This window comes from Balaenoptera physalus (genome assembly GCF_965194825.1).
Source record: "Balaenoptera physalus genome assembly, chromosome: 5".
Classification (NCBI taxonomy): Eukaryota; Metazoa; Chordata; class Mammalia; order Artiodactyla; family Balaenopteridae; genus Balaenoptera; species Balaenoptera physalus.
In genome coordinates this window covers 63,691,332-63,706,415 of record NC_138884.1, presented here as the reverse complement: position 1 = coordinate 63,706,415, position 15,084 = coordinate 63,691,332, and the positions used below count along the sequence as shown (strand labels likewise).

At 36.1% G+C, this 15,084-nt stretch overlaps 1 protein-coding gene across 1 annotated transcript in view; it reads right to left on the bottom strand.

Moving 5' to 3' along the window:
- Positions 1–13,425, bottom strand: part of TMPRSS11E (transmembrane serine protease 11E) — a gene marked incomplete at its 3' end in the record, with an annotated part of 62,003 nt that extends 48,578 nt beyond the window's left edge. Inside the window, exon 1 of the mRNA XM_082463847.1 lies at positions 1,412–13,425. Coding sequence (XP_082319973.1) covers positions 1,412–1,464 — 53 coding nt within the window. The 5' untranslated portion in view covers positions 1,465–13,425. The remainder of the gene's footprint in view (positions 1–1,411) is intronic.
- Between the last annotated feature and the right edge of the window lie 1,659 nt (positions 13,426–15,084).

Below are 15,084 nucleotides of genomic sequence, written 5' to 3'. Positions count from 1 at the left end.
TTATTCCAGCAAATGTGCTAATAAATTTAATCCCTTTTCACTCTAGCCCATTCTCTGAACATCTCCTAGGCCGACTCAAACATTGATATGCTCCACTTTGTATACAATTTTTAGATCAGGAAGGAGTTTTTTGTTTGTTTGTTTTTCCTTGAAAGGTATCTTCCATCTACTCTGAAGCAAGACTGAAAACGTCTTTGCTTCAAATTAGAGACTATACTCAGAAAAATTCTTTCCAATACCTCTGAATTATAACTCCCCTACAGAAACTCCAGACTCACTCAGATTTAGCATAGACAAAGCCTGAAATCAATTTAGAATCTTGAGTTTGATAGAAATTATATGTTTAAATAAAAGCACTGTTTTCTATAGTAATGTTCTTAAAGATAATCCAGGTAAAAAGGGTAGGACACAAAACCTTCATGGATTATAGAGAAGTACTTGCAGAAGGCAAGAAGCCTTGAAAAGTCTGATTTAATTTGTGATGTCTGTAGCTCTTAGTTGATTCATCAACAAATATAGAGAGTATTAAATTTCTCATGAGGACTATGTAGAACTTTCTTCCTAACAACTACAGAGCCTGAGTGTTTTTCACTATTAAGATTCCATTAGAAGCTTTATACTTTTCAAACTGTTTCCTTCTCAAAACAGAAATTAATAAAAAAGAGCATGCCAATATCTCAATCAGAGAAAATGAATTTTTAACATGAAGATAAAATTATTTTCAGAGCCCAAACTGGTACACTGAAATCTTATTACTGTTTAGTTTCTAACTTTTAAAGAAAACAACCTCAGAATAATTATGACTTCTCTATTAGAGAAGTTGATTGTGGCCAGGTACATCATTGGATTTATTTTAAAAATCCAACTATAATAATTTAATCACATTGTCTTCTTAAATTGTTTCTTGTTCTTTTAAAACATATATAATTTTTTTAGTTTATACTACTTACTTACAGAAAGAAGTGTAAGTTTGATCTTCATGGTTTTAGATTTTTTTCTCATGTATAACTTTGAGTATTAAATATAATATATAATATAATATAATATAATATAATATAATATAATATAATATAATATAATATAACTTGGGACAAATAAAACCCAAGCTAAAAACACATTCTATTTTTCTCAAAACAAAACAAACTAAAAGACAGTTGTCAAACACCATGTGCCTTTATCTTTTGTTGAGCTCTTCTGAAAGTACATAAACATTTGGGATGGGACACAAGAGGACAGGGAACACTAGTATAGAAAGAAGAGAAACCTATTTCTTGACATAATTTCATGTTAAATATCAAAAGTATTTTTCCACATTAAACAAATATAAATTGGAGATCTACACATTCCTTGGTGTGGTTCATGCCATTTAAAACAAGTTAACTTAGACAAAGGAAAAGAGAAGAAAACTCACCGATACATTGCTGACCAGAAAGGAATGATCCTGTGGAGACCGAGGTCTGCCATCAAGTGTGTGTATCCAGGCTCTATCAGCAGCTTTGTAGGCTAGACTGAGGTGAAGAAAGAAGTCACTGATGATTTAACTAGAACCAGTCTGACGGGTCTTGGCTAGTGTGATGGGAACTGTGTGACTAGTAAGATAAAGTCAAATTTTATAGGAAGGGAGAGAACATAAATAATATAAGCACTTCCTAAGAGTGGGAACTTAAAAATCTATTGTCTTCAGATCATTATTATAATGATTTCAAAATGTTAATATAAACCAGATTTTTTTCAATAAAAGTCAGATGTTTAAATATAGAAAAAAAAATTTTTAAATCATCTTGCTCAGCTTCTTCATGTTTCCAATGAAGAAACTGAGGTTTAATTAAGTTAAATTGGTCAAAATCACATAGTTACTTCCTCTATATAGGACTAACACCTATTTTTTTTAAACTAATCTGACACGCTTTCCACTCTACCATGCATATTATAAAAGTTTTATTTTGGTATTTACTATAAGTCAGCTGTTGAAAATACAACAGAGATTAGAAAAGCATTAATATCTCAAAATTATGTGCCACCATTCTAGTAGAAAAGTGAAGTAGTTTGCAAATATTAACCCCCAATTAAGAGTGTGTTTCTTTTACTCTGGTAGAGACAGGCATATCAGCCAACACTGAGGCATTACTACCTTATTTCTGAAATGATAATAACCTAGTTTTTTAAAATGTGTGCTGACACATGGATATGCAAACATCTGTGTATTTGTGTCAAGTATAATCTTTAAATTGCCTCCCCTAATCCCCATAAACTAGATTAGGTGTTTCTCCTCTGTGTTCTCATGGTATCATAACACTTACCATATTGTACTAGAATTTTTTATTTTTATCTCAACCCCAGTAGACTGTGAATTCTTAACAGACAGTAACTTTATTCCTAAGACATATGGGCTCTCAAAAATATGCATGGAAAAGAGAGAGGGAATGAAGGAGGAAGGGGGTATGTGTGACCAGTCCTAAAAATCACCATAAAGAAGACAAATAAATACCGTTGAATACTGCTACACAGCCATTTAACCAATGGCTCATCTGAACAGATGCATTTAGCCAATGGCTCATCTGAACAGATGTAGAAGTTGGGATCCATACCGAAGTGTGGGATTAGGCTGCCAAGAATTAGAATCATTCTCTAACAGTAACTCAAGAAACCTCTACGTTGGCGCACACTGTACTTGGGAGTAGAGAGAGCATCACATCTACCCTTTTTATTCTAGCCAAGAGATCACTTAACACTGAAGAACAGCATGGATATTTACCTGAAGTTATTCAATATATAGTATCATGTTTCTGTCTACTCACTTGAAAGTACAATTTAGCCAGAAATAAAGAAGAAACAATAATGAAGTAAAAACTTCCAGGTTATGAGATTAATCTGTTCTTGTTACATAGCCTTTAAAAAATGAAATCCTCATTAATGAAATGTTAATACTGGCTTGACATACTATAGTCTACTTCATATTAATATTTTATGAAAATATTGATTATACTCTTGCTTTCAAAGGAAGACATATTCTTCCTCAGTGACTTTGGGCCAAGACTTGTCAGACTCATTTTAACAGAACCCCATGACTCTTTCTCTTTACCAAAATCCAGACTCCAAACTCAAATAAATCCTTCCTATGGTCCTGTTACTTAAGTTTATGTATACCTGAACATGTAAATGAAAAGAATGAGAGGGCTTTCATGAATTTTTTTTAAAACCCTATGAATATAAGCTAGAAATTATAGAAAACCAGAAAACCAGAGACTAAGGATATGTAAATAGAGGATGAGTGGAAGGCCTTCATTCACCCTACGCAAAGAGCATTAACAGTGTGTGTTATCAAATTTCATGATATTACTTACCTTTTAATATAAATTTGAAGAATAACAGGGAAAGAAGGAGGAATGAAACATTATACAAAATTATCCACTGAATGGAGCCTTTCATGCACTCAAGGTATTTCTTTAATAGTCATTCTTAGAAATTAGAACACTCCCTAACACCATACACAAAAATAAACTCAAAATGGACTCGAGACCTAAATGTAAGACCAGACACTATAAAACTCTTAGAGGAAAACATAGGAAGAGCACTCTTTGACATAAATCACAGCAAGATCTTATTGGATCCACCTCCTAGAGTAATGGAAATAAAAACAAAAATAAACAAATGGGACCTAATGAAACTTCAAAGCATTTGCACAGCAAAGGAAACTATAAACAAGACTAAAAGACAACCCTCAGAATGGGAGAAAATATTTGCAAACGAATCAACGGACAAAGGATTAATCTCCAAAATATATAAACAGCTCATGCCGCTCAATATTAAAGAAACAAACAACCCAATCCAAAAATGGGCAGAAGACCTAAATAGACATTTCTCCAAAGAAGACATACTGATAACCAAGAAGCACATGAAAAGCTGCTCAACATCCCTAATTATTAGAGAAATGCAAATCAAAACTACAATGAGGTATCACCTCACACCAGTTAGAATGGGCATCATCAGAAAATCTACAAACAACAAATGCTGGAGAGGGTGTGGAGAAAAGGGAACCCTCTTGCACTGTTGGTGGGAATGTAAATTGATTCAGCCACTATGGAGAACAGTATGGAGGGTCCTTAAAAAACTAAAAATAGAATTACCATGTGATCCAGCAATCCCACTACTGGGCATATACCCAGAGAAAACCATAATTCAAAAAGACACATGCACCCCAATGTTCATTGCAGCACTATTTACAATAGCCAGGTCATGGAAGCAACCTAAATGCCCATCGACAGACGAATGGATAAAGAAGTTGTGGTACATATATACAATGGAATATTACTCAGCCATAAAAAGGAACGAAATTAAGTCATTTGTTGAGACGTGAATGGACCTAGAGACTGTCATACAGAGTGAAGTAAGTCAGAAAGAGAAAAACAAATATCGTATATTAACGCATGTATGTGGAACCTAGGGAAATGGTACAGATGAACCAGTTTGCAGGGCAGAGGTTGAGACACAGATGTAGAGAACAAATGTATGGACACCAAAGGGGGAAAGCCATGGGGGGGTGGGGATGGTGATGTGCTGAATTGGGCGATTGGGATTGACATGTATACACTGATGTGTATAAAATTGATGACTAATAAGAACCTGCTGTATAAAAAAATAAATTAAATAAAATTCAAAATTAAAGAAAAAGAAAAAAAAGTCATTCTTAGAGTTATGGGATACAAAAACAAAGCCAATCAGTTTTAAATTAATTGATCTCTAAGAGGGAAAAAAAAAGTATCTTAGAGCAAAAATTTGTCTTTCATTCAAATATTTATTTTCTTTACACTGTTTTTCTGAAATCATAAATTTTATTCTGCAATCCTTTGCCCTAAACTATGGTGTGAAGAAAATGTATTCAGGGTTATCCACCTCTTTGTGTCTGAGATAGGACAATCTGTCTTCCCTGTGTCCTTCTGTGCAATGTGGAAGCAGAGTCAGGAGGAATATATTTGTGGATTCGAGTCTCTTAGAAACCCACAGTAGATATGTCACATTGCATAACTAGTAAAATAGCAAGTAGACCACAGGCATTTTTACCAGCCAACAAACTATTCCATAGTTCTTTACATATTTAGCAATGTCATAGCAATGAAGCATCTGATGGCCACAAGGATGAATATGCTAAAGAGGTATAGTGCCAGTGTGGCTAGTCATGGATGGTTCAAGCCCCCTGGCTTGAACCAAGTTCTTTTATGCCTGATAATATCAATGCATGGATGTTTAAGGATAGTAATCCGATTAACTTACGGAAACCCTCAAAGTTATACCTAGATTATGTCTCTGTAATGCTAAAGTGATCCTTTCATTGGCCAGTTTATTGGGTTGTATGTGACAAACAGACCAATGTTAAACTAGTGAATGAGCTAGTTATCAGAGTAAACATAGCTATATTGTCATTTGTGGATCCATTTCCCCTTATCATGTATTGTTTTGAAGGTACCCATGCACCTTAGTTTGTTTAAACTGAGAAAACAAAGAGCATTAATATAATTAATTAACCTTTGGCCTCTATTTCAGCAAAAAGAGATCATGCAGAGCTCCTCTGAAGAACAAGCTATCACCATTCTGTCACTCTCCTTTATCTAATTTTCTTAGCAAAAATGTGATTTGTTTTTCACCAGCCTATCTGTCCCTGTCTCTGAAATCCTTTTTTTTTATCTCCCCTAAACCTTTTTTATTGAGTGTCATCATGTAGTGGTTGTTTCGCAGTCCCATCTTATCCATTGTTTTGCAGTGGAAGAGACTATCTCAGCCAAACTAGCATTGGCTTTTAACCTGGTATTGCACTCATAGGGTTGGCAGAGTTGATTCCAAGATGCAGCCGCAAGCATGGGGAAGAGACTGTAGATGACTGTAGATGACTTCCTGCACTTCAGCTGGTTGGAGAGTACCACTCCCACTCTGAACAACATCTCACTTTCCCTCCAAAGAGTGTACTGTACTTGAAGCAAAACAGTTACACACAAATGGCTATGGATAGAATTGTTTGCCAAAGAAATTTCTGGCCCTTCCCTTTCCCTTAACTGCCTTAGGGAAGAATCTTTTCTCTAGCTTAGTTTCCACATGATGTTTTTTTTTTTTTTTTTTTTGAGAAAGGGGACAGGGACAAGAAATCTATCATGTAGTTAAACAGGCAAGAAATATTATTAATCCAGTTTTGTTTGAGAGTTGTTTGTCCATATGGTTTTTTAAAAGTCAAGTTTAGTTTCACAAAACCTTTTTTTTTCTGAAATTACTTTTGGGGTAATATTTAAAATGAGAGATTGTAACTCTGTAAAATACATAGGGAATAAAGCATTCCAGTGTACACAGAAAAGGCAAATTTTTAATCAAATAAAGTGTTATAAAATGAAAAACAAAAAGTCCTCTATAAGATGTTTTGCACCTGCTATAACTATCTCCATGATGCTAGGGATAGTTTTCCTGGCCATTGACATGAGGATCTGCTAAGCTTTACAATACATAGTGATACATATAGCAAAAACCAGAGACATGGTTTTTACAATTAACAGACAATAACAATGCTAAAACAATCTTTTTATTGTTTAATGTATTGGGATATACAATATAGACTAGTTAATGTTGTTAAACTAGTGAGTGAATGAGGATAACATTTTTGGACACATCTTAATTTTAAAACTTTTTTTTTTAATTAGTCTTTAAAAAACATTTTTTAAGATTTATCAATTTCATGTTGAGGGATCACCTTTCAGTCTTCTGAACAGACTCTTCCTGAGATATGAATTAAATTTATTTATCTACACTCTACCTCTTTGCAAGTAGACACCCCAAGATGTATAAATATATTGATAAAATAAGGATCAAATTCAAGAAAAACTACAAATGCAAGTATCCTATCTCTCTATATTGTTTATACTTGCTTTGATAGAGCTGGCAATTTGGCTTTGAACGTCCTGGCAGTAAGGATAACAACAGAAATTTAGACAATTCTCATTATAGAAAAGAAAAAACTTTTTGGTCTAGCTTGATCCAAAGGTAGAACTTGAATTACCTTAACTAGGGATACTATGTTCCTTAGATGAACATTCCTAAATATCACTTCTCTCAGAAGACCTTTATAAGAACAGAAAAGGAGATTCTGAGTTCATATCCTTGACAAAGGCCTGGAGAGTTAGGATTATGCATTGCTGATTGAGGGAAGATTAATTTACTTTGTTACACCAAAGAGGCAATTGACAATATCGATACTTTATCAAAACTGAGGAGCTAGAGGAAACTTTACTTTTAAATAACATAAAACCCCATGAGACTATGATTTTAGATTAGTGCACTTTGACTCCTTATTAGCTCCTGTGTAGTTTGTATTATTATGTCTCATAGTTTGATGAATTATATAATGTATCTCAATAGGTGCATAAATGCAAAATAGGTTAATCTTTATTCCAATAAAAGTGTCTATCCATGATGTGCCAAATCTCCTTTTCATATTCCTTAAAGAAATCTTGGTACATACGATCATTTTCTATTAATTATAGTCTAATTTTAAACCTTTGTCTAGTGTAAAACTTCAATAGTGAATCTGATACAAATACGATCACCTCCTTTTCCCCTTAACACAGGCATAAACTATGATGCTGGCTGCTTGGAGTAGAGAAGTTGGAAGGAGGTCTGGCTCCTCCTCTTCACTGCTTATTTCTTCTAGCTTGGGGTCAGACAGGGGAGATAGGGTAATGGAAATTTTACATAATCAGCTATGTGTCGGTGTGGGAAAGCATCCCAGGTCTTTCTCTGTTTCAATCCAGTTTTGTCTACTGCTAATAGATTCTGTTATCGAGAGTTCTTTGCTGATGATGTGCTTAGTTTTCTTTGGATGGTGTTCAGCTTTATCCAGCCTCCCAATCACTGAGGAATCCCTCAGGGAAAGGTAACCATGTCCACTTTGTGCTTTGACACCGGTTCTGCTCCTGACTCCCTCGCCTCACTGAGCAGCTATCCTGCCCCTTTCTTTTCCTCTATGCTGCTTCAAATATAGTCAAAGTAACCACTGACATCATCTTCTGAACCCTCCAAGAGCCACAGAAAACCAGCATGGGTTAGAGGGGGCTATGTATTCCCTCTCAGGAACAAACTCCAGACCATAGTCCCTTACTTCCCTGTTAATGTGAGCTAATGCAGTGGGCTTCTCCTCTTCAAAAATCTGAAGACTAGAAGTGAGCAGCTGTCTTTGGTTCACAGGTGGTGCTTAAACATCAGATGGCAAATGCTTAACTTCCCCAAGAAGACTTTCACAACAGGGCTCTGCCATAGCAGCTCCAGGTTGACCTCTCTTGCTTCTTGCAGAGACACACAGACATTCATTACACATGATTCTCCCAATGGGCTGCCATCATTTGGCTTCAGGAAGAGAAGAGAATAATCTCTTTTTTTCCCTTGGGAAGAGGAGAAACCTTTTCCTCTGAGGTCTGTGATCTTCAGGAGTTGCTGGCTCTTACCACTCTTCTCCCTAGTTTTCTCTTTATACATATGAGGAGTTGACTGCTGGTTGTTGTTAGGAGAGCAGGTTATTTTACCTCACAGTGTGCCTACCCTTGGTGGAGGGCAGTGACTGACCCCAATTTTTAGCATCTCTTTGGAGGTTTTCATAGGAAGGGTATTACTTAGCTGTTCTTTTCAATTATAAGCAACAGAAAAAGTCCTATTCAACAAGCTAAAATCTTGTTTACAAATATATCTAGTATATCCCCTAATTTCTATAAGATTTTATACTTCTTGAGGTATTTTTTGTCATAATGTTCCATCATTTTTGTTGATTCAGTGAATATATCTATTATTAATCCAAAATTATTTGGCTACTCCTACCTCATTTCCAAATACTAGATGGGCCTTCTGTTTGCTCTTGAACCCCTGAATTCAGATCTGCCTCATGGCCTTTATACTTGCTGTTCCCACTTTCTAGAATTTTCTTCTCATTGATTTTCCTAGCACTTACTCTCTCACTTTACTCATATCTATGCTCAAATATCGTCTCCTCAAAAGAGTCCTGACCATTCCATCTGAAACAGTCTGTCCCATTAATATCCCCCATCACTCCTCATCCCATTAGCCTGCCTTTTCTTCAAAGTACTTATTAATTGTTAAAATTATTTATATATAGGTGTTTCTTTTTTATTGTCAATTTCCTTCATTAGAATGAAAGCCCTTAAGCTGAAATCTTTATCTTGTTCTCTTTGACTCTATCCCTAGGACCTATAGAGCACCTGAAACATAAGCACTCAAATACTTGTTGGATAACTAGGGCACCTACCAGGCACCAGTAGGGGACCACAGACACCTAAGGGGAAGGGAGGAACCTCCAATGACCAGCTTGCAGGATCTTGGTTCCCAGGCCAGAGGTCAGGCTTGAGCTCCTGGGGTGGGAGCTCTGAGTTCAAACTGCTGGACTAACAGAGAACCTCAGATCCCAGGAAATATCAATTGGACCTCCCAGAGGTCCTCATCTCAACACCAAGACCCAGCTCTATCCTACTGCCTACAAACTCCAGTGGTGGAGGTCTCAGGCCAGACAACCAGTAAGACAGGAATACAGCACCACCCATCAAAAAAAAAAAAATGGAAGGACAAAAACATTTGTTAGAGATGAAGGAGCAAGGTAAAAACCTATAAGACCAAATAAATGAAGACGAAATAGGCAAACTACCTGAAAAAGAATTCAGAGTAATGATAGTAAAGATGATCCAAATCTTGGAAAAAGAATGGAGAAAATACAAGAAACATTTAACAAGGATCTAGAAGAACTAAAGAGCAAATAAACAGTGATGAGCAACACAATTTCTGAAATTAAAAATATTCTAGAAGGAATCAATAACAGAATAACTGAGGCACAAGAACAGATAAGTTAGCTGGAAGATAAAATGGTGGAAATAACTGCCAGGGAGCAGAATAAAGAAAAAAGAATGAAAAGAATTGAGGACAGTCTCAGAGACCTCTGGGACAACATTAAACACACCAACATTTGAATTATAGGGGTACCAGAGGAAGAAGAGAAAAAGAAAGGGTCTGAGAAGATATTTGAAGGGATTATAGTTGAAAACTTCCCTAACATGGGAAAGGAAATAGTCAATCAAGTCCAGGAAACACAGAGAGTACCATACAGAATAAACCCAGAGAGAAACACGCCAAGACACAGATTAACCAAACTATCAAAAATTAAATACAAAGAAAAAATATTGAAAGCAACAAGGGAAAAGCAACAAATAACACACAAGGGAATCCCCATAAGGTTAACAGCTGATCTTTCAGCAGAAACTCTGCAAGCCAGAAGGGAGTGGCAGGGCATATTTAAAGTGATGAAAAGGAAAAAGCTACAACCAAGATTACTCTACCCAGTAAAGATCTCATTCAGATTTGACGGAGAAATTAAAACCTTTACAGATAAGCAAAAGTTAAGAGAATTCAGCACCACCAAAGCAGCTTTACAAAAAATGCTAAAGGAACTTCTCTAGGCAGGAAACACAAGAGTAGGAAAAGACCTACAATAACAAACCCAAAACAATTAAGAAAATGGTCATAGGAACATACATATGAATAATTAAATGCTCCAACCAAAAGACATAGACTGGCTGAATGGATACAAAAACAAGAACGTACATATGCTGTCTACAAGAGACCCACTTCAGACCTAGGGACATATACAGACTGAAAGTGAGGGGATGGAAAAAGATATTCCATGCAAATGGAAATCAAAAGAAAGCTGGGGTAACAATTCTCATATCACAAAAAATAGACTTTAAAATAAAGACTATTACAAGAGACAAAAAGGACACTACATAATGATCAAGGGATCAATCCAAGAAGAAGATATAACAATTATAAATATATATGAACCCAACATAGGAGTACCTCAATACATAAGGCAAATGCTAACAGCCATAAAAGGGGAAATCAACAGTAACAGAGTAATAGTAGGGGACTTTAACACCCCACTTTCACCAATGGACAGATCATCCAAAATGAACATAAGTAAGGAAACACAAGCTTTAAATGACACATTAAACAAGATGAGCTTAATTGATATTTATAGGACATTCGATCCAAAAACAACAGAATACACTTTCTTCTCAAGTGCTCATGGAACATTCTCCAGGACAGAGCATATCTTGGGTCACAGATCAAGCCTTGGCAAATTTAAGAAAATTGAAATTGTATCAAGTATCTTTTCCGACAACAATGCTATGAGACTAGATATCAATGACAGGAAAAAAACTGTAAGAAATAAAAACATGGAGGCTAAACAACACACTACTAAATAACCAAGAGATCACTGAAGAAATCAAAGAGGAAATCAAAAAATACCTAGAAACAAATGACAACAAAAACACAATGATCCAAAACCTATGGGATGCAGCAAAGGCAGTTCTAAGAGGGAAGCTTATAGCAATACAATCCTACCTCAAGAAACAAGAAAAATCTCAAATAAACATCTTAACCTTACACCTAAAGCAATTGGAGAAAGAAGAACAACAACAAAAAAAAAACCCAAAATTAGCATTGGAAAGAAATCATAAAGATCAGATCAGAAATAAATGAAAAAGAAATGAAAGAAACAATAGCAAAGATCAATAAAACTAAAAGCTAGTTCTTTGAGGAGATAAAAAAATTAGCCAGACTAATTTTAGCCTAAGAAAAAACGGAAGAAGACTCAAATCAACAGAATTAGAAATGAAAAAGGAGAAGTAACAACTTACACTGCAGAAATACAAAGGATAATGAGAGATTACTACAAGCAACTATAAGCCAATAAAATGGACAACCTGGAAGAAATGGACAAATTCTTAGAAAACCACAACTTCCGAGACTGAACTAGGAAGAAATAGAAAATATAAACAGACCAATCACAAGCACTGAAATTGAAACTGTGATTAAAAATCTTCCAATAAACAAAAGCCCAGGATCCGATGGCTTCACAGGTGAATTCTATCAAACATTTAGAGAAGACCTAACACCTATTCTTCTCAAAGGCTTCTAAAATATAGCAGAGGGAGGAACACTCCAAAATGCATTCTACGAGGCCACCATCACCCTGATACCAAAACCAGACAAAGATGTCACAAAAAAAGAAAACTACAGGCCAATATCTCTGATGAACATAGATGCAAAAATCCTCAACAAAATACTAGCAAACAGAATCCAGCAGCACATTAAAAGGATCATACACCATGATCAAGTGGGATTTATCTCAGGAATGCAAGGATTCTTCAATATATGCAAGTCAATCAATGTGATACAGCATGTTAACAAACTGAAGGATAAAAACCATCTGATAATCTCAATAGATGCAGAAAAAGGTTTTGACAAAATTCAACACCCATTTATGATAAAAACTCTCTAGAAAATGGGCACAGAGAGAACCTAACTCAACATAATAAAGGCCATATATAACAAACCCACAGCCAACATCATTCTCAACGGTGAAAAACTGAAACCATTTCCTCTAAGATCAGGAATAAAACAAGGTTGCCCACTCTCACCACTATTATTCAACATAGTTTTGGAATTTTTAGCCACAGCAATCAGAGAAGAAAAAGAAATAAAAGGAATCCAAATTGGAAAAGAAGAAGTAAAACTGTCACTGTTTGCAGATGAAATGATACTATACACAGAGAATCCTAAAGATGCTACCAAAAAACTGCTAGAGCTAATCAATGTATTTGGTAGAGTAGCAGCATACAAAATTAATGCACACAAATCTCTTGCATTCCTATACACTAATGATGAAAAATCTGAAAGAGAAATTAAGGAAACACTCCCATTTACCATTGCAACAAAAAGAATAAAATACCTAGGAATAAACCTACCTAAGTAGACAAAAGACCTATATGCAGAAAACTTTAAGACACTGATGAAAGAAATTAAAGATGATACAAACAGATGGAGAGATATACCATGTTCTTGGATTGGAAGAATCAACTTTGTGAAAATGACTATACTACCGAAAGCAATCTACAGATTCAATGCAATCCCTATCAAGCTACCAATGGCATTTTTCACAGAACTAGAACAAAACATTTCACAATTTGTATGGAAACACAAAAGACCCCGAATAGCCAAAGCAAACCTGAGAAAGAAAAATGGAGCTAGAGGAATCAGGCTCTCAGACTTCAGACTATACTACAAAGCTACAGTAATCAAGACAGTATGGTACTGGTACAAAAACAGAAATATAGATCAATGGAACAGGATAGAAAGCCCAGACATAAACCCATACACCTATGGTCATGTTATCTTTGATAAAGGAGGCAAGAGTACAAAATGGAGAAAAGACAGCCTCTTCGTAAGTGGTGCTGGGAAAACTGAACAGCTACATGTAAAAGAATGAAATTAGAACACTTCCTAACATCATACACAAAAATAAACTCAAAATGGATTAAAGACCTAGATCTAAGGCCACACACTACGACTGTGTGTTTATTCCTGTCCTGCCCCTAGGTTCATCAGAACCACTTTTTTTTTTAGATTCCGTATATATGTGTTAGCATACGGTAGTTGTTTTTCTCTTTCTGACTTACTTCATGGGCAAAACACTCTATGACATAAATTACAGCAATTTATGTTGTCAATTAAGTTGTTGTCACTTTTCAAGGGGCCACTTTCTGGAAGCTGTGGTCATAAATTATTGTTTTGACCCACCTCCTAGAGACAAATGGGACCTAATAAAACTTAAAAGCATTTGCACAAGAAAGGAAACTGTAAAAAAGACGAAAAGACAACCCTCAGAATGGGAGAAAATATTTGCAAATGAAGCAACTGGCAAAGGATTAATCTCCAAAATATACAAGCAGCTCATGCAGTTCAATATCAAAAAAACAAACAACCCAATCCAAAAATGGGCAGAAGACCTAAATAGACATTTCTCCAAAGAAGGTATGCAGATTGCCAACAAACACGTGAAAAGATGCTCAACATCACTTATCATTAGAGAAATGCAAATCAAAACTACAATGAGGTATCACCTCACACTGATCAGAATGGCCATCATCAAAAAAATCTACAAACAATAAATGCTGGAGAGGGTGTGGAGAAAAGGGAACCCTCTTGCACTGTTGGTGGCAATGTAAATTGATACAGCCACTATGGAGAACAGTATGGAGGTTCCTTAAAGAACTAAAAATAGAACTACCATACAATCCAGCAATCCCACTACTGGGCATATACCCTGAGAAAAGCATAATTCAAAAAGAGTCATGGGGCTTCCCTGGTGGCACAGTGGTTGAGAATCTGCCTGCCAATACAGGGGACACGGGTTTGAGCCCTGGTCTGGGAAGATCCCACATGCTGTGGAGCAACTAGGCCTGTGAGCTACAACTGCTGAGCCTGCACGTCTGGAGCCTGTGCTCTGCAACAAGAGAGGCCACGAAAGTGAGAGGCCCGCACACCGCGATGAAGAGTGGCCCCCGCTTGCCCCAACTAGAGAAAGGCCTTGCACAGAAACGAAGACCCAACACAGCCAAAAATAAATAAATAAATTAATTAAATTAAAAAAAAAAAAAAAAAAAGAGTCATGTACCACAATGTTCATTGAAGCTCTATTTCCAATAGCCAGGACATGGAAGCCACCTACGTGTCCATCGACAGATGAATGGATAAAGAAGATGTGGCACATACATACAATGGAATATTACTCAGCCATAAAAAGGAATGAAACTGAGTTATTTGTAGTGAGGTGGATGGACCTAGAGACTGTCATACAGAGTGAAGTAAGTCAGAAAGAGAAAAACAAATACCATATGCTAACACATATATATGGAATAAAAAAAAAAAAAGAAAATGGTCAGAAGAACCTAGGGGCAAGATGGGAATAAAGATGCCGACTTACTAGAGAATGGACTTGAGGATATGGGGAGGGGGAAGGGTCAGCTGGGACAAGGTGAGAGAGTGGCATGGACATATATACACTACCAAACATCGAATAGATAGCTAGTGGGAAGCAGCCGCATAGCACAGGGAGATCAGCTCGGTGCTTTTTGACCACCTAGAGGGGTGGGATAGGGAGGGTGGGAGGGAGGGAGATGCAAGAGGGAAGAGTTATGGGGACATATGTAT